The sequence below is a fragment of the Pristis pectinata genome, chromosome 40 (assembly GCF_009764475.1).
Source record: "Pristis pectinata isolate sPriPec2 chromosome 40, sPriPec2.1.pri, whole genome shotgun sequence".
Classification (NCBI taxonomy): Eukaryota; Metazoa; Chordata; class Chondrichthyes; order Rhinopristiformes; family Pristidae; genus Pristis; species Pristis pectinata.
The window spans coordinates 3,791,165-3,809,769 of NC_067443.1; the positions used below are offsets into that span (position 1 = coordinate 3,791,165).

Consider the following 18,605-nt stretch of genomic DNA (forward strand, 5'->3'; position numbering starts at 1 on the left):
CGGTCTTCCGTGCTCATGTCCGTGCGCCAGTGCGTCCTTGGAGAGGGAGCGCTCGGTCTCCGCGGGCACCCTGGTCGAGTTCCGCGCTCGGTGGGCCCCCTCAGGGGATTGCGTGCGTCGTGGACTGCGAGGGTGCGATTCTTCTCTGAAGTGGTGCGTTTAGCGGGCACTGTGCTGCGTGTGCGTTTAGTGGGCGTTTAGTGTTATTTTGCTGCAGTTCTGTAGCTGCTTAGTGTTCTTTTCTTCTGTATTAGTTGTAGTGTTTTGACACTGGTTGTCCTTTTGTAGTGCTTTTAGTTAATAAACACTTAAATTAAAAAAAACAGCGAACTGGTTCACGGTCTTTGAAAAGTGACTCAAAGAGATGGGGGTATCTGTCCCAGGTCTACAACCTGACACCCTTCCCAGTGCACTGTTCCCTGAGGAATTTGCAAGCTCGCAAAATGTCACTCACCGCAATCTCAAGAAGCTCCCAAACGTCTTTCTCGATAAAACCTACAAGTTTGTACAAGGGGAACAACTCGTAATTATTTTGCATATTTTATTACTAAACAAAAAGACACATTTAAGGGCATGAAGGTAGGTTTTGAGCACCCACAGGGTTGTTATTTCAGTCACACACTGCCCCTTCAAGATGGCAGGAACAACATGAGTCAGGCACAGAGTGAAGCTCCCTCCGCACCGTCCCATCACACACTCCCGGGGTCAGATGCAGAGTGAAGCTCCCTCCACACTGCCCCATCACACACTCCCGGGGTCAGATGCAGAGTGAAGCTCCCTCCACACCGTCCCATCACACACTCCCGGGGTCAGACACAAAGTGAAGCTCCCTCTACACCGTCCCATCACACACTCCCGGGGTCAGACGCAGAGTGAAGCTCCCTCCGCACCGTCCCATCACACACTCCCGGGGTCAGACGCAGAGTGAAGCTCCCTCTACACCGACCCAGGAGCCGATGCAACACTCCCACATCCCACTGTTCTCTTAGGACGGGAGGGGGAATTGGGGGGTGGGGGAGGGGGAGGGCCTTAAAGGCACAGTCCCCACCCACACCCCCACATGCCAGCCCCTCCCCTCGCCTCAGGTAGTGGGCGCCGCCTGTTTGATGATGATCCTCTGGCGACTGCGGCTGATTTGCTCGGGCTGGGCACCGCCCTGGTTGCTGGGCAGCCCGTGGGCCGTTATGTACTTCTTGTAGGCTTCCCGGATGATCTTGAAGGCGCGCGTGTTGGCGTAGGGGATGTCGGTGATGGGGTCGCGGTAGAGGGCTGGCTTGTGGGTGACGGGGCACAGCTCGCGGGCGGGGACCTTGGGGGGCCGGGCCTTTGGGAAGGCGCGCTCGAAGGTGGCGTCGTCGCTGAAGGTGATGAAGTTCCGCAGGCACCTGCCCACCGGGGCCAGGACTGGAGTCTGGGACGGTTCTGCCGTTGGCTGCGGCTCGTGGTCCAGTCTGGGGAGAGAGAGATCCGAAACAGAGGGTCAGGGGCAAGGGTGGGAGCTCCCTCCACACCGTCCCATCACACACTCCCGGGGTCAGACACATGGTGAAGCTCCCTCCGCACCGTCCCGTCACACACTCCCGGGGTCAGACACACAGAGTGAAGCTCCCTCTACACCGTCCCGTCACACACTCCCGGGGTCAGACACAGGGTGAAGCTCCCCCTACACTGTCCCGTCACACATTCCCGGGGTCAGACACAGAGTGAAACCCCTTCACTATTTTGGACATCCCCTCTCTCTGCCACCATCTACAGGGGCTGGGTATCCAATGATGAGAACCTGCATACAGCAAGGCCGAGAGAACACTCAGACCTGGGCTGGTAGGGGACAAGTAATATTCACACCACAGAGCAGTGCCCCTCTCCAACGGGAGAGTCTAACCACCACCCCTTGACATTTCCATCGCCCAGTCCTCCAACATCAACATCCTGGGGGTCACCACTGACTGGAAATTCAACCAGACCAGCCACAGGAATCCCGTGGCTACAGGAGCAAGTCAGAGGCTGGGGATCCCAGGGGGAGTGATGCACCTCCTGACACCCCAAGGTCTTTCCCCTGTCTACAGGTCAGGAGTGTGACGGGACGCTCCCCACTTCCCTGGGTGGGATTAGTCCATGCACTCCACATCCGCCACATTACCTCTCCACCATCTACAGGGCAGGAGTGTGATGGAACCCTCCCCAATTGGCTGGATAAGTGTGGCTTCAATAACCCTCAGGAAGCTCGACACCTGAAAACCAGCCTCCCCTCCGTGGACTCCGTCTACACTTCCCGCTGCCTCGGGAAATCAGCTGACATAATCAAGGACCCCTCCCACCCCGGACATTCTCTCTTCTCCCCCCTCCCATTGGGCAGGAGATACAAAAGTCTGAAAGCACGTGCCACCAGGCTCAAGGACGGCTTCTGTCCCGCTGTTGTAAGACTGTTGGACAATAACATGGACTCTTGACCTCACGATCTACCTCGTCGTGGCCCTTGCACCTTATTGTCTGCCTGCACTGCACTTTCTCTGTAACTGTGACACTTTATTCTGCATTCTGTTATTGCTTTTGTTATGGCAGGCATGGTAGTGTAGCGGGTAGTGTAACGCTATTACAGCGCCAGCGAACCAGGTTCAATTCCGGCCACTGTCTGTAAGGAGTTTGTACGTTCTCCCCGTGTCTGCGTGCGTTTCCTCCGGGTGCTCCGGTTTCCTCCCACATTCCAAAGACGTACGGGTTAGGAAGTTGTGGGCACGCTACGTTGGCGCCAGAAGCATGGCGACACTTGCGGGCTGCCCCCAGAACACTCTACGCAAGAGATGCATTTTACTGTGTGTTTCGACGTACATATGACTAGTAAAGAGATCTTACCGTTTCCCTTGTACTACCTCGATGTGCTGATGTTGAGGAAGTAAAGGGTTAAGAAACTGTGACTGGCTGTAACTGTACATATAACCGATGGAAAAATAACTTGCAGGCAAGCTACTGACTCAGGGATAGGTGATAATTGCTGTGTCCAGAACCTTGGTGACAGGCCAATATACTAGACAATAAGGGTGGTGGGTGTAATAAACAGACTGGATGAAGCTTGTTTTAAACAAGGTGGATGATACCTGTCTTTGAATCTCTTGATTGTAAATCAATTATATTGGACAATGGGTGCGATGTCTGCCTTTGGATCTCCGAGGCCTGACCGAAACCCGTGGAGCCGGATTCCTTAAGTGTGCGTGACAATATCTGTATAAATTACCGTCTGCTCCTTTGGACTGCGGAGACCTCGGGAAGCGACTCTCAACGAGTGCCGAAGAGACCCCTCCCTGGCGGTAAACTGCTAATAAACGCGTTTTAACTGAATCAACCTGGTGGCAACGTGTTACTTTGCAGCAGACAGAAGTGGGAACTTAAAATCGGGACGACAATGTGATGAAACGATCTGGGTGGATGCACACGTACCTCAGCACATGTGACAATAAGAAACCGGTTTACTAATCCTGCATTTCATCAAAGGTAGGAGAGTCATGCAGAGTATTTATCTGTCCCCAGCGTCTCCCCCCACCACCCCCTCACTCACCCCTCAACGTCCACATTCTCCTCCTTTACGCTGATCTCCGTGACCAGGGGCATGGTGACGGAGTGGAAGCGGATGGTCGGTCCAACGCACCGGCGTTTCTTCAGCACCTGCCTCTTCTTGTCCGCCTCAAGCCGCTCGTAGTTCTCTGCGGGCGGACAGGTAGAGCGGCAGGGGTGGTCAGGGGAACAGAGGCAAGACCCTCCGAGGGGGAAGGGGGAAGGGAGAGGGTTCCCAGCGCAGGGTTGCGGGTCACACACACACACACACACACACACACACACACACACACACACAAACACACACACACACACGACTAATCTGCTACACTTCTTCACTGCGCCAGACAAGAAAGCTCACCAGCGCCTCTACTTCCTCAGGAGGCTAAGGAAATGTGGCATGTCCCTGATGACTCTCGCCAATTTTTACCGACGCACCGCAGAAAGCATCCTATCCGGATGCATCCCGCCTTGGTACGGCAACTGCTCTGCCTGGGACGGCGGGGAGTTGCGGACACAGCCCAGCGCGTCACGGAAACCGGCCTCCCCTCTGTGGACTCTGTCTACACTTCCCGCTGCCTCGGGGAAAGCAGCCGACATAATCAGAGACCCCCTCCCACCCCGGACATTCTCTCTTCTCTCCCCTCCTGTCGGGCAGAAGATACAAAAGTTCGAGGGCACATACCACCAGGCTCAAGGACAGCTTCTATCCTGCTGTCATCAGACCCTTGAACTGACCTCTCTCGCGCTAAAAGATGAACTCTTGATCTCACAATCTACCTCGTCGTGGCCCTTACACCTTATTGTCTGCTTGCACTGTACTCTCTCTGTAACTGTAACACTATATTCTGGTTCTGTACTCCCTCGATGTACTTATGTACGGAATGATCTGTCTGGATGGCTCGCAGACAAAAGTTTATCACCGTACCTTGTTACGTGTGACAATAATAAACCAATTACCAAATACCAGTTCCTTCATTACCTTTATATCTACTGAAATCATGACCTCCATACTCACTGACTGAAATTCCGGGACTGGGAATTGCGAGGATTCACCATCATCTGGGTAAAGAAATTCCTGTTCATGTCAATCCCAAGTGGACTGCCCCTTTTTGTGACTCCTGTTTCTAGCCAGTTGAAACACCCTCCCAATACCTATCTCATCGAGCGCGTTAATTATTCTGCACGTTTCATTGAATCCAGTCTACTCGACCTCAGTGGCGCGGCGGGTAAAGCCGCTGCCTCACGGCTCCAGAGACCCGGGTTCAATCCCGACCTCCGGCGCTGTGTGTGTGTGTGTGTGTGTGTGTGTGTGTGTGTGTGTGTGTGTACGTTCCCCCATGACCCCTTGGGTTTCCCCCCGGGTGCTCCGGTTCCCTCCCACAGTGTCCCAATGACGTGCGGGGTCGGTGGGTTAATTGCCCCCTTAGTGTGTGGGTGAGGAGCAGAATCTGGGGGGGATTTGATGGGAATGTGGGGAGAATGAAATGGGATTGATTGGTGTTTGACGGTTTACACCCTTCCTTACAATGTAGGAGACCATTCGGCCCACTATGCTGGCTCATGCAGCAATCCCATTCCCGGACTAATTCTCTCTGTATCCCCTTTTCATCTTGCTCTGCCTTTTGTAGGAGGAAGCGCTTGAGAAGGTGGCGGTGAGCTGCCCTCTTGAACCGCTGTGATCCTTGAGGTGTGGGTACACCCGCAGTGCTGTCAGGGAAGGATTTCCAGGATTTGGAGAGTGACAGAACGGGGAATATATTTCCAAGTCAGGACGGGGAGCGGCTCGGAGGGCAACTCCCAGGGGGTGGTGTTCCCCGTGTGTTTGTTGCCCTCGTCCTTCCAGCCAGGAGAGGTGGTGGGTTTGGAAGGTGCTGTCTGAGGAGTCTCGGCGAGTTGCTGCAGTGCATCCTGTAGATGGTACAAACTGCTGCCACTGTGCGTCGGTGGTGAGGTGAGTGAGTGGGGGCGGATGGGGCGCCGATCGAGTGGGCTGCTTTGTCCCGGGTGGTGTCGAGCTTCCGGATGTTGCTGGAGCCGCCCTCACCCAGGGAAGTGGGGAGCATCCCGTCACACTCCTGACCTGTGCCCTGTAGATGGGGGAGAGGTAATGTGGCGGATGTGGAGTGCATGGACTAACTCCACCCAGGAAAGTGGGGAGTGTTCCCTCACACTCCTGACTTCAGCCTTGTAGATGGGGGACAGGCTTTGGGAAGATAGGAGGTGTCACTCCTTTGGGATGTGGGAGGCAACCGGAGCGCTTGGGGGTGGGGGGGATCCCACACAAACTCCACTGGAGGCCGAGATCGAACCTGGATCTCTGGGGCCATGAGGCAGTGGCTCAGCCCTCTGTGCCACGGTGCTGGACGACTGCGCGTCGAGCGAGCGACCCGCCCCGCCCCGCCGTGCCGCACCTACCCAGGGAGCGCAGGTTGATCTCCTCGGTGATCTTGGCCTCCGCCAGCAGCTCCTCCTGGCTGAGCTGGTGTGTCTCTGCGTGCGGAGCCTTGCGCAGGCGCCGGGGCTGCACCTGCCGCTCCTGAACCCGCAGGTAGGTCAGCCGGGTGTGTTCCGTCGTCGACTGGCGCACGGACTTACGGCTGTCTGCAGCGGCGGGGGTGGGGGGGGGAGAGAGGGGGAGGGAGAGGGGGAGGGGGGAGAGGGGGAGAGTGGGGGAAAGGGGAGGGCAGGAAGGGAGAGGGGAGGTGAGGAAGGGGGGATGAGGAGGTAGTAGAGGGAGGAGGGGCAAGGGGAGAGAGGGGAGAGGGGAGAGGGGGGAGGAGGGGGAGCGGTTGGTGGGATTGAGAAAGGGGGAGTTGGAGAGGGGGAGGGGAGGAGAGGGGGAGTGGAAAGTGATGGGCAGGAAGGGAGAGGAGAAGTGAGGGGAGGGCGTGAGGAGGATGAGGGGGAGGGGGTGAGGAGGATGAGGGGCAGGGGGTGGGGAGGATGAGGGGGAGTGGGGGAAGAGGGGGGAAAGGGAGGAGAGGGGAGGGGAAGGGGTGGAGGAGGGAGAGGGGGAGAGGGGAGAGAATTCATGGTTAGTGGTGGCTCTACTGGCTGGAAACCCAACACCATCCCTGATCCTCCTGTTCATGCACAGCAAGATCCCACCGCCAGCAACAGCAGGACTCCTCCTCCAACAATGGCCCTGGCATCTGTTATATCCACCCAATGGGGCGACACAGTGGCAAAGTGGGTAGAGCTGCTGCCTCACAGCCCCAGAGGACCCGTGTGTGTGTGTGTGTCTGTGTGTATGTGTGTGTCTGTGTGTATGTGTGTGTCTGTGTGTGTGTGTGTCTGGAGTTTACACCTTCTCCCCGTGACCGCGTGGGCTCCCCCCGGGGACTCCGGTTCCCTCCCACGTCCCCATGACGTGCGGGGTCGGTGGGTTAATCGGCCGAAGGTCCGGTTTCTCTGCGGTATGACACACGTCTCTATGATACAGTTCCCATGGAAGGACTAGAGAAAAAATTCACCAGGCTGGTTCCTAGGATGGCGGGTCACACAGCAAAGACAGAGACCCTTCGGCCCATCAAGTCTGTGCTCACCATCAACCACCCATTGCTATTTTATTCTCCCCACATTTTCCCATCAGCTCCCCCCAGATTCTCCCCCTCACCCACACACTGGTGGGGGGGGGAGATTTACAGCGGTCGATTAACCCACTGACCCTCCACACGTCGTGGGGATGTGGGAGGGAACCAGAGCCCCCGGGGGAAACCCATGCGGTCACAGGGAGAACGTGCAAACTCCACACACACACACACACACACACACACACACACACACAGCGCTGGAGGTCGGGATTGAACCAGGGTCTCTGGAGCCGTCAGGCAGCGGCTCTACCCGCTGCGCCACAGACTCAGTCTCTCGCCCAGAAAGGCAGCACCTCTTGACCGCGTGTCGCCACCGGTTCCGAGCCCAACCCGCTCGCGTTTGTGGGAGATCAACGCGCATCACCGGGTTCTTACATTCTCCAAATTCATCTGGGAGATCCGCGGCATCCCCCTTCTCGGTATACGCCTTCTCGGATGTGCCTGGGGTGCTGAGGGACTTCCTGGGCTTGGGTTTTGGTCGACTCGACTTCACTGGCTCCTACAGAGAGGAAACAGGCACTAGTTAGGGGATCAGGGAGAGATCCAGCATGATATTGGTATTGGTTTATTATTGTAACTTGTACTGAGGTACAGTGAAAAACTTGTCTTGCATACCGATCGTACAGGTCAATTCATTACACAGTGCAGTTACATTGAGTTAGTACAGAGTGCATTGAGGTAGTACAGGTAAAAACAATAACAGTACAGAGTAAAGTGTCACAGCTACAGAGAAAGTGCAGTGCAATAAGGTGCAAGGTCACAACAAGGTAGATCGTGAGGTCAGAGTCCATCTCATCGTATAAGGGAACCGTTCAATAGTCTTATCACAGTGGGGTAGAAGCTGTCCTTGAGCCTGGTGGTACGTGCCCTCAGGCTCATGTATCTTCCACCCGATGGAAGAGGAGAGAAGAGAGAATGTCCCGGGTGGGTGGGGTCTTTGATTATGCTGGCTGCTTCACCAAGACAATGAGAGGTAAAGGCAGAGTCCAAGGAGGGGAGGCTGGTTTCTGTGACGCGCTGGGCTGTGTCCACAACTCTCTGCAGTTTCTTGCGGTCCCGGGCAGAGCAGTTGCCGTACCAAGCCGTGATACATCCAGATAGGATGCTTTCTATGGTGCATCGATAAAAGTTGGTGAGAGTCAAAGGGGACAAACTGAATTTCTTATTCGGACCTGGGAACAGGTACTTCTACCCACTGAGTTTCCTCTTCGTGCAAGGGCTGTGGGCTTCACAGGCTGAGACAGCATTGAATTGCCCCGTCCCTAGTTGCCCCCGAGAAGGTGGCAGTGAGCTGCCCTCTTGAACCGCTGCAGTCCTTGAGGTGTGGGTACACCCGCAGTGGTGTCAGGGAGGGAGTTCCAGGACTTGGACGGTGAAGGGACGGGGATATATTTCCGAGTCGGGACGGGGAGTGGCTCGGAGGGCAACTCCCAGGGTGTGGTGTTCCCCATGTGTTTGTTGCCCTCGTCCTTCCAGCCGGGAGAGGTGGTGGGTTTGGAAGGTGCTGTCTGAGGAGTCTCAGTGAGTTGCTGCAGTGCCTCCTGTAGATGGTACAAACTGCTGCCACTGTGTGTCGGTGGTGAGGTGAGTGAGTGGGTGTGGATGGGGTGCCGATCGAGTGGGCTGCTTTGTCCCAAGTAGTGTCAAGCTTCTGGAATGTTGCTAGAGCCGCCCTCACCCAGGAAAGTGGGGAGCGTCCCGTCACATTCCTGCCCCGTGCCCTGTAGATGGGGAAAAGGTAATGTGGCGGATGTGAAGTGCATGGACTAACTCCACCCAGGGAAGTGGGGAGTGTCCCATCACACTCCTGACCTGTAGATGGGGGAGAGGTAATGCGGCAGATGTTGAGTGCATGGACTAACTCCACCCAGGGAAGTGGGGAGCATCCCGTCACACCCCTGACCTGTAGATGGGGGAGAGGTAATGTGGCGGATGTTGAGTGCATGGACTAATTCCACCCAGGAAAGTGGGGAGTGTCCCATCACACTCCTGACCTGTGCCCTGTAGATGGGGGAGAGGTAATGTGGCGGATGTGGAGTGCATGGACTAACCCCACCCAGGGAAGTGGGGAGTGTCCATCGCCCTCCTGGCTTGAGCCTTGTAGATGGCAGACAGGCTGGGAGGGCGAGTCACTCACCATAGGATCCCCAGCCTCTGACCTGCCCTTGTGTGTGGAAGGCTGCTACCATTCAGTCTCTGGTCGGTGGTAAACCCCCGGGATATTGACAGTGGGGGATTCAGTGATGGTAATGCCACTGAATGTCAGAGGGTGGGAATCAGACCCCAGTCCCCACCATCTGAGGTGCGATGCCTCTTGTTGTCAAAGAGCTGGCTGTTGGAGATTCCGGGGGAGGGCTTCTGCTCCCCCCACTGCCACCCCCCGTCCCCTGCCCACGTACTCACCTTGTACACCTTGGTGATCACACGCCGCTTCCGGCGCGGCTCGTCATCCTCCTGGTCGCTGGCCGGTTCGTCCCCCTCATCGATGTCGAAGTCTGAGTCCACTTCGTCCTCGCTCTCTGATTGGTCCGTGTTGTATTCGTCATCCCCCGACTCCTGCAGACGGTGGGGGGGTGGGAGGAAGGGAGGGAAGAGGTGGGGGGAGGATGGCGGGAGGGAGGGAGGGAGGGGGACAATGCAAGAGGAAAGAGAAAGAGAGCAGAGTGTCATCAGCGGTGGTCCACACTGTGTCCCACCTGTACCCCGGTGTCCCAGGCTATCACGAAGCACCCCCCTTTACCCCAAACACCCAAGGGCCTCGCTCACGGAGTAAATGAGGTGGCCCAGCTGTGCACGGCAAGATCTCACAAATTACAATTTAAGTGACGCCAAACAATCGAGCACCGAGAGGGGCCGCGAGGAGGGGAAGCACCTGCCTCAAACGAAAGCAAATCCGTGAGACAAGCTGGAAGAAGCTGAGCAACCGATGGTCTGACATTTGGGAATTGGGTGGATTACAATGTGGGATCCCAGGATGGATCGGTTGCCTTATCGAGCAGGTTGGACCAACACTCACTGCAGCTTCGAAGAATCAGAGGTGATCTTATTGAAACATTTAAGACCCTGAGGGGGATTGATCGGGTGGGCACTGAGATGATGTCTCCCAAAGTTGGGCTATCCGGCTTAGGTTTGTAATTTAAGAATAAGACATCCCCTACTTAAGAACATAGCACAGGAACAGGCCCTTTGGCCCACCACGTCTGTGCCGAACACGATGCCAAATTAAACTAAATCTCTTCTGCCTGCTCTATCCCTCCATTCCCTGCACATCCATGTGTCTGCCTAACAGCCTCTTAAACCCCTCTATCGTATCTGCCTCCACCCCCACCCCTGGCAGCCTGTTCCAGCCCCCACCGCTCTCTGTAAAACAACTTGCCCTGCACATCTCCGTTAAACTTTCCCCCTCTCACCCTAAATGCACGTCCTCCAGTACTTGACATTTCTACTCTGGGTAAAAGATTCTGTCTTTAATTTTATAAACTTCTCCCTTCAGTCTCCGCCACTCCAGAGAAAACAACCCAAGTTTGTCCAGCCTCTCCTTATAGCTCATGCCCTCTAATCCAGGCAGCATCCTGGCGAACCTCTTCTGCACCCTCTTCGAAGCCTCCCCATCCTCCCTGTAACAGGGGCGACCAGAACTGCGCACAATACTCCAAGTGCGGCCTGACCAGAGTTTTGTACAGCTGTAACATGTAAAGATGGAACATATCGAAAAGCGAAAGAGGGGAGGTCATTTGGATCCTGTTCTGCCCTTCAGTAAGATCTTTTACCTCAGTACCACTTACTTGCATGCTGCTCGACTCCCAGAACATCTGCCTTGACTATACTCAATGACCGAGCTGCTTGCTAGGCAGTTCCAGAATTCATCACCCTCACCTCCGAACTGATGGGAACACCCCTTATTCAGAGACTGCAAGCCCTTGCTCTAGGCACCTCAGACGAGGGAAACAATATCCCCATGCCCACCTCCTCAAGTCCTCTTAGAACTCTCTCCGCATTCATAGAGTGATACGGCACGGAAACAGGACCTTTGGCCCAACCCATCCATGTCGACCAAGGTGCCAACGTAAGCTGGTCCCATTTCCCTGGAGCGAAGCAGGCTGAGGGGTGACCTTATTAATTTATTATCGTCACTTGTACCAAGGTACAGTGAAAAACTTGTCTGGCAAACCAATTGTACAGGTCAATTCATCACCCAGTGCAGTTACATTGAGTTAGTACAGAGAGCATTGAGGTAGTACAGGTAAAAACAATAACAGTACAGAGTAAAGTGTCACAGCTACAGAGAAAGTGCAGCGCAATAAGGTGCAAGGTCACAACAAGGTAGATCGTGAGATCAAGAGTCCATCTCATCGTATAAGGGAACCGTTCAATAGTCTTATCACAGTGGGGTAGAAGCTGTCCTTCAGCCTGGTGGTATGTGCCCTCAGGCTCCTGTATCTTCTGCCCGATGGGAGAGGAGAGGAGAGAATGTCCCGGGTGGGTGGGGCCTTTGATTAGGCCAGCTGCTTCGCCAAGGCATCCAGAGGTATAGACAAGAGTCCAAGGAGGGGAGGCTGGTGTCCGTGACGCGCTGGGGACATTTTGGAGATTTATAACATCATGAGGGCGCGTAGATAAGGTGGACGATCACAGTCTTTTCCCCAGTGTAGGGGGAGCCCAAAACTGGGGGGGGGGGGGCGTAGGTTTAAGGTGAGGGGGAAAGATTTAAAGGGGTTCTGAGGGGTAACTTCTTCACGCAGAGGGTGGTGGGGATGTGGAACGAGCTGCCAGAGGAAGTGGGTGAGGCAGGGACAATTACACTTAAAAGACACTTGGGCAGGTACACGGATGGGAAGGGTTTAAGAGGGATACGGGGCAAATGGGATTAGCACAGATAGGCAACTTGGTCAGCACAGACCAGTTGGGCCGAAGGGCCTGTTTCCATGCTGTATACCTCTACAACTCCATTTGACGTTCCTGCACGAATTTTCTACGGATCAATTAGATCACCATCTAATCTCTAAACTCCAATATTTCCACAGAACCCTCGGACCCAGAAACCTGCAACTCACGTGGCTCACTGTCTGGTCACAGAACACAAGAACATTACACCACAGTACAGGCCCTTCGGTCCTTGTGGGATCTTGCCGTGCATATAACATAGAACATTACAGCACAGTACAGGCCCTTCGGCCCACGATGTTGTGCCGACATTTTATCCTGCGCTAAGATCTAACCCTTCCATCCCACATAGCCCTCCATTTCTCTATCATTCATGTGTCTATCTAAGAGTCTCTTAAATGTCCCTAATGCATCTGCCCCCACCACCTCCACCGGCAGTGCGTTCCATGCACCCACCACTCTCTGTGTAAAAAACTTACCTCTGACATCCCCCTTATACCTTCCTCCAATCACCTTAAACTTATGCACCCATGTGTTAGCCACTTTCACCCTGGAAAAAAGTCTCTGACTGTCCACTCGATCTATGCCTCTTATCATCCTGTACACCTCTATCAAGTCACCTCTCATCCTCCTCTCCAAAGAGAAAAGCCCTAGCTTACTCAACCTATCCTCATAAGACATGCTCTCCAATCCAGGCAGCATCCTGGTAAATCTCCTCTGCACCCTCTCTAAAGATTCCACATCCTTTCTATAATGAGGCGACCAGAACTAAACACAATACTCCAAGTGTGGTCTAACTAGAGTTCTATAGAGCTGCAACATTACCTCGCGGCTCTTGACCCTGTCGACCTGCACGGCAACCTTGAGGGATCTATGGACCTGGACCCCAAGATCCCTCTGTTCCTCCACACTGCTAAGAGTCCTGCCATTAACCTTGTATTCTGCCTTCAAATTCAATCTCCCGAAATGTATCACTTCACACGTATCCGGGTTGGACTCCATCTGCCACTTCTCAGCCCAGCTCTGCATCCTATCGATGTCCTGTTGTAACCTACAGCAACCTTCTACACTATCCACAACACCACCAACCTTCATGTCATCGGCAAGTGTACTAACCCACCCTTCCACATCCTCATCAAAGTCATTTATAAAAATCGAAAAAGAGCAGGGGTCCCAGAACAGATCCCTGCAGAACACCACTGGTCTCCGACCTCCAGGCGGAATACATTAGGACTACAACCACCCTCTGTTTTCTATGGGCGAGCCAATTCTGAATCCACAGCCAAGTTACCCTGGATCCCATGCCTCCAGACTTTATGAATGAGACTTCCACCAGGAACCTTAACAAATACCTTACATCCAGCATCCTATCTGGATGTATCACGGCTTGGTACGGCAACTGCTCTGCCCAGGACCGCAAGAAACTGCAGAGAGTTGTGGGCACAGCCCAGCGCATCACAGACACCAGCCTCCCGTCCTTGGACTCTGTCTTTAGCTCTCGTTGTCTTGGTGAAGCAGCCGGCATAATCAAAGACCCCACCCACCCGGGACATTGTCTCTTCTCTCCTCTTCCATCGGGTAAAAGATACAGGAGCCTGAGGGCACGTACCACCAGGCTCAAGAACAGCTTCTATCCCACGGTGATAAGACTATTGCACAGTTCCCTTATACGATGAGATGGACTCTGACCTCACGATCTACCTTGTCGTGACCTTGCACCTTATTGCACTGCACTTTCTCTGTAGCTGTGACACTTTGTACTGTTATTGTTTTTACCTGTACTACATCAATGCACTCTGTACTAACCCAATGTAACTGCACTGTGTCATGAATTGACCTGTACGATCGGTTTGCAAGACAAGTTTTTCACTGTACCTCGGTACAAGTGACAATAATAAACCAATCCCAATACTAAAAATCCACGTACACCACATCCAGTGCAGGGAGGGTGCACTGCATTTCGCACAATAGTGCAATGCAATGGGGGTGAGGGTATGCACCCCTCCCTTCCCCCTCCCCATCTCCCCTCCGGCTGTCGTGCACCGCCTGTCAATCAAAGCCGCAACGCCAGGCTGATTGACACCTCACTCTGGGCTCGGGGAGGCAGCGGTGGAGGGGGCGGGGCGCTGTGACGGGCGGCGGCCAATAGGAGGCGAGCGTGGCCCCTGAGCGACGGGCGACAACCCCAGCCAAATGGAGGGGGCGGGGCGCTGTGACGGGCGGCGGCGGCGACCAATAGGAGGCGAGCGTGGCCCCTGAGCGACGGGCGGCACCCCAGCCAATTGGAAGGCGGGGACGGCCGTTGTCCCCGCCCCCTCCAGCCGCCATCGCCGCCCGCTTGACCGGCTCCGCCCGGGAATCGGCGGCGCCGCCGCCGCCGCCGCCGCCCCCGCCCCCGCCGCTCACCTCGTGGAAGCCGCCGTAAGTCGTCTTGTAGAAATCGTCGTCCTCCTCGGCCTCCAGCAGCCGCGACATGCGGTTGCCGGCATTTTTGCGCGACGGCCTGTTCTCCGCCAGGCTCATCCTCGCCGCTCGATGCGCTCGGCGCTCCTTGGCAACGGCCAGGCGCGACCCGTCGAGCGGCGAGCGCGTCGATCGGCCCCGCGAGTCCCCGGGGAGGGAGGGCAGCTGCCAGGCGTGATGATCGCTCGCCGAGTGCACCGATCAAGGAACAATCGAGTGCCGAGCGCATCCATGGAGCCCAATGCCATGGACAAGTTTATGGTCAGGTCCATGTGGGCACGGGTGCAATGCAAAACTCCCTTGCAGCAGCATCACAGGCACACAGCATCAGGTGCACAACATTCACATCAACTAAACATAAATTAAACACAATTTCTACAAGAAAGAACACAATTTGAACAAAATAAAATGTCTGTTGTTCGACCCCGACAAGTGTGAGGTGATACACGCTTCGGGAGATGGGATCCGAAGGCAGAATACGAGGTTAACGGCAGGACTCTCAGCCGCGTGGAGGAACAGAGGGATCTTGGGGTGGTACACTTTGGAAGGACAAGCTCCACGGCGGAGTACAGGGTAAATGGCAGGATTTTGGGCAGCGTAGAGGAGCAGAGGGATCTGGGGGTTCATATCCACAGATCACTGAAAGTTGCCTCGCAGGTGCATAGGGTAGTTAGGAAAGCTTATGGGATGTTAGCTTTCGTAAATCGGGGGATCGAGTTTAAGAGCCACGAGGTAATGATGCAGCTCTACAAAACTCTGGTTAGATCACACTTAGAGTACTGTGCCCAGTTCTGGTCGCCTCATTATAGGAAGGATGTGGAGGCGTTGGAGAGGGTGCAGAGGAGATTTACCAGGATGCTGCCTGGATTAGAGAGTATGGATTATGAGGAGAGACTAAGGGAGCTAGGGCTGTTCTCATTGGAGAGGAGGAGGATGAGGGGAGACATGATAGAGATGTACAAGATATTGAGAGGAATAGATAGAGTGGACAGCCAGCGCCTCTTTCCCAGGACGCCAATGCTCAAAACAAGAGGGCATGGCTTTAAGGTATTGGGTGGGAAGTTCAAGGGAGATGTCAGAGGGAGGTTTTTCACCCAGAGAGTGGTTGGTGCATGGAATGCGCTGCCTGGGGCGGTGGTGGAGGCTGATACATTGGTCAAGTTCAAGAGATTGTTAGATAAGCATATGGAGGAATTTAAGTTAGAGGGATACGTGGTTAGATAGTCTTAGGTGTGGTTTGAAGGGTGGCACAACATGGTGGGCCGAAGGGCCTGTATTGTGCCGTGTGGTTCTGTGGTCCCCCTGTACACCTCTGTCATCCAGCAGGATGTTCTGGAGCCCTCGGTGCTGTTCTGCAACAAACATCCACCCAGCACCTCGAGTTGATTGTCCTAGGCAGACGTATCCAGGGTATAAATGCTGTGAAAGTTAGCTCTTTCAGCAGCACAAAACATCACAAGATGAGGACAAGCATAATTTAGCATAAATAACATAAAACTATACATATCTACATGATACGTTATACCTAAATTTTAAACATAACAACACTAGAGTCATATATTGCACAGAGACACCCAACTGGTCCGTGCCGACCAAGATTCCCATCTAAGCTCATTCATTTGCCTGCGTTTGGCCCGTATCCCACTAAACCTTTCCCATCCGTGGACCTGTCCAAGTATTGTTAATGTACCTGCCTCACCACTTCCTCTGCAGCTCTGGGTGGAAAAGTTGCCCCTCAGGTTCCTATTAAATCTCTCTCCCTCTCACCTTAAACCTGTGCCCTCTGGTTCTTGAGTCTCCAACCCTGGGTAAAAGACTGCGCATTCACCCTATCGATGCCCCTCATGGTTTTATGCACCTCTCGATTTCCTATGCTCTAATGAATAAAGTCCCAAACTGTTCAACCTCTCTTCATGACACAGTCCCTCGAGTCCCAGCAACGTACCTCGTAAATCTTCTCTGCACTCTTTCCAGGTAATAGCATCTTTCATCTAACGGAGTGACCAAAACTGAACACAATACTCCCAAATGTGGCCTTATTGCAAGTTGAGAGAGAGAGAGAGTCCGAGGTAATGTTAAGGTTTTTCAGGTGGGTTCAAGAACCTGGCGGCAGTGGGGAAGAAGCTGTTGTTGAACCTTGAGGGGTGGGTCTTCAGGCTCCTGTACCTCCTGCCTGGTGGCAGCATCGAGAAGAGGGCACGGCCTGGATGGTGGGGGTCCCCTGATGTGGATGTTGCTTCCTGAGACATCGCCTTTTTGTAGATGTCCTCGATGGTGGGGAGAGCTGTGCCTGCGATGGAACTGGCTGGGTCCCACCGCACTCTGCAGCCTCTTGCGTTCCTGTGCATTGGGAGTTTCCACACAAGGCTGTGATGTAACCAGTCAGAATGCTTCCCACTGTACATCTGTAGAGTCTTCAATGATATGCCAAATCTCCTTAAACTTCTAAGAAAGTAGAGCTGCTGGTGTGCCGTGGCATCCATATGCTGGGCCCAGGGTAGAACCTCTGAGATGTTGAATAACCAGGAATAGAGGCACTGTTGCAAATATCCTGACTGGCTGCATCGCAGCCTCGTATGGCAGTTCCAATGCACAGGAACGCAAGATTAGTGGACATAGCCCGGTCTGTCATGGGCACAGCCCTCTCCACCACTGACAGCATCTACAGGAGGTGCTGCCTCAAGAAGGCAACGTCCATCGTCAAAGATCCCCCACCATCCGGGCTGTGCCATCTTCTCGCAGCTCCCATCGGGCAGGAGGTACAGAAGCCTGAAGTCCCCACACCACCAGGTTCAGGAACAGCTACTTCCCTTCAACAATTCGGTTCTTGAACCGACCAGCACAACCCTAATCACTGCCTCAGCATCGGGACACTACGGACCACCTCTTGCACTGCCGTGGACTTGTCTCTGACTGTGTCTTGTGTTTTTTCCACTAAGATCTTGTTTTTATATAAGATATCTTTATTAGTCACATGTACCCAGTGAAATGCATCTTTTGCATAGAGTGTTCTGGGGGGCAGCCCGCAAGTGTTGCCACGCTTCCTGTGCCAACATAGCACGCCCGCAACTTCCTAACCCGTACGTCTTTGGAATGTGGGAGGAAACCGGAGCACCCAGAGGAAACCCACGCAGTCACGGGGAGAACGTACAAACTCCTTACAGACAGCGGCCGGAATTGAACCCGGGTCGCTGGCGCTGTAATAGCGTTACGCTAACCGCTACACTACCATGCCTGCCCGGTAGTGTACACAGTCATTTTTCTCTCTCTCTCTTCACTGTCTTGTATAATTTACGGTCTGTGTGTTGTCTGTACCTATGTTCCTGTGATGCTGCTGCAAGCAAGCTTTTCATTGTACCTGTACCCCCACCGTACTTGTGCCCACAAGGCTGCGCCCTCAGCCCTCTACTCCCTATACGACTGCGTGGCCAGAGTCCGCTCTAACTCTATCTACAAGTTTGCAGGTGAAACCACCATCACGGGTCAGATCTCAACAACAAGGTGGAGTACAGGAAGGAGATAGAGAGCCTAGTGATGTGGTGTCAAGACAACAACCTCTCCCTCGATGTCAGCAAAACAAACGAGCAGGTCATTGACTTCAGGAAGCAGGGCAGAGTACACGCCCTTGTTTGTATCAATCGAGTTTCAAAGCCGGGTTTATCATCATCTGCACAAGTCCATGTGTGCACGGGTGCAATGAAGATCTCACTTGCAGCAGCATCACGGGCACAGAGCATCAGATATATAGCAATCACAGGGGATAAAAAACATATGCACAATTTTTACAAGCGACAACAAAATTAGAACGAGAAAGGAGTGCACAGTGGTCACGGTGTTGCTAAGTGATGCCGGAGGAACTCAGCAGGCCTGGCAGCATCCGTGGAGAAAAGCAGGCGGTCAACGTTTCGGGTCAGGACCCTTCTTCAGGACAGAAGACAGGAAAAGGGGAAGCCCGATACATAGGGGGGAAAAGCAGAGCAGTGATAGGTGGACAAAAGAGGGGAGGCGGGGTGCCGACACTGAGGTAGTGATTAGGGGTGTGTAGGTTGGTGCTGAGGTAGTTGAGAGCTTTTCAAGACCCTGGGTGTAAACATCACCGTAGAACATAGAACA

At 54.1% G+C, this 18,605-nt stretch overlaps 1 protein-coding gene across 1 annotated transcript; it reads right to left on the reverse strand.

The window, feature by feature from the left end:
- Nucleotides 1-521: 521 nt before the first annotated feature.
- On the reverse strand, nucleotides 522-14,635 carry vps72b (vacuolar protein sorting 72 homolog b). Its single transcript, XM_052045905.1, has 6 exons — nucleotides 14,436-14,635; nucleotides 9,549-9,701; nucleotides 7,521-7,644; nucleotides 5,968-6,153; nucleotides 3,554-3,698; nucleotides 522-1,451 (listed from the first exon to the last, which is right to left on the reverse strand). The coding sequence occupies exons 1-6, from the start codon at nucleotides 14,550-14,552 to the stop codon at nucleotides 1,082-1,084; spliced, it is 1,095 nt and encodes a 364-aa protein (XP_051901865.1). The 5' UTR covers nucleotides 14,553-14,635; the 3' UTR covers nucleotides 522-1,081.
- Nucleotides 14,636-18,605: the final 3,970 nt, after the last annotated feature.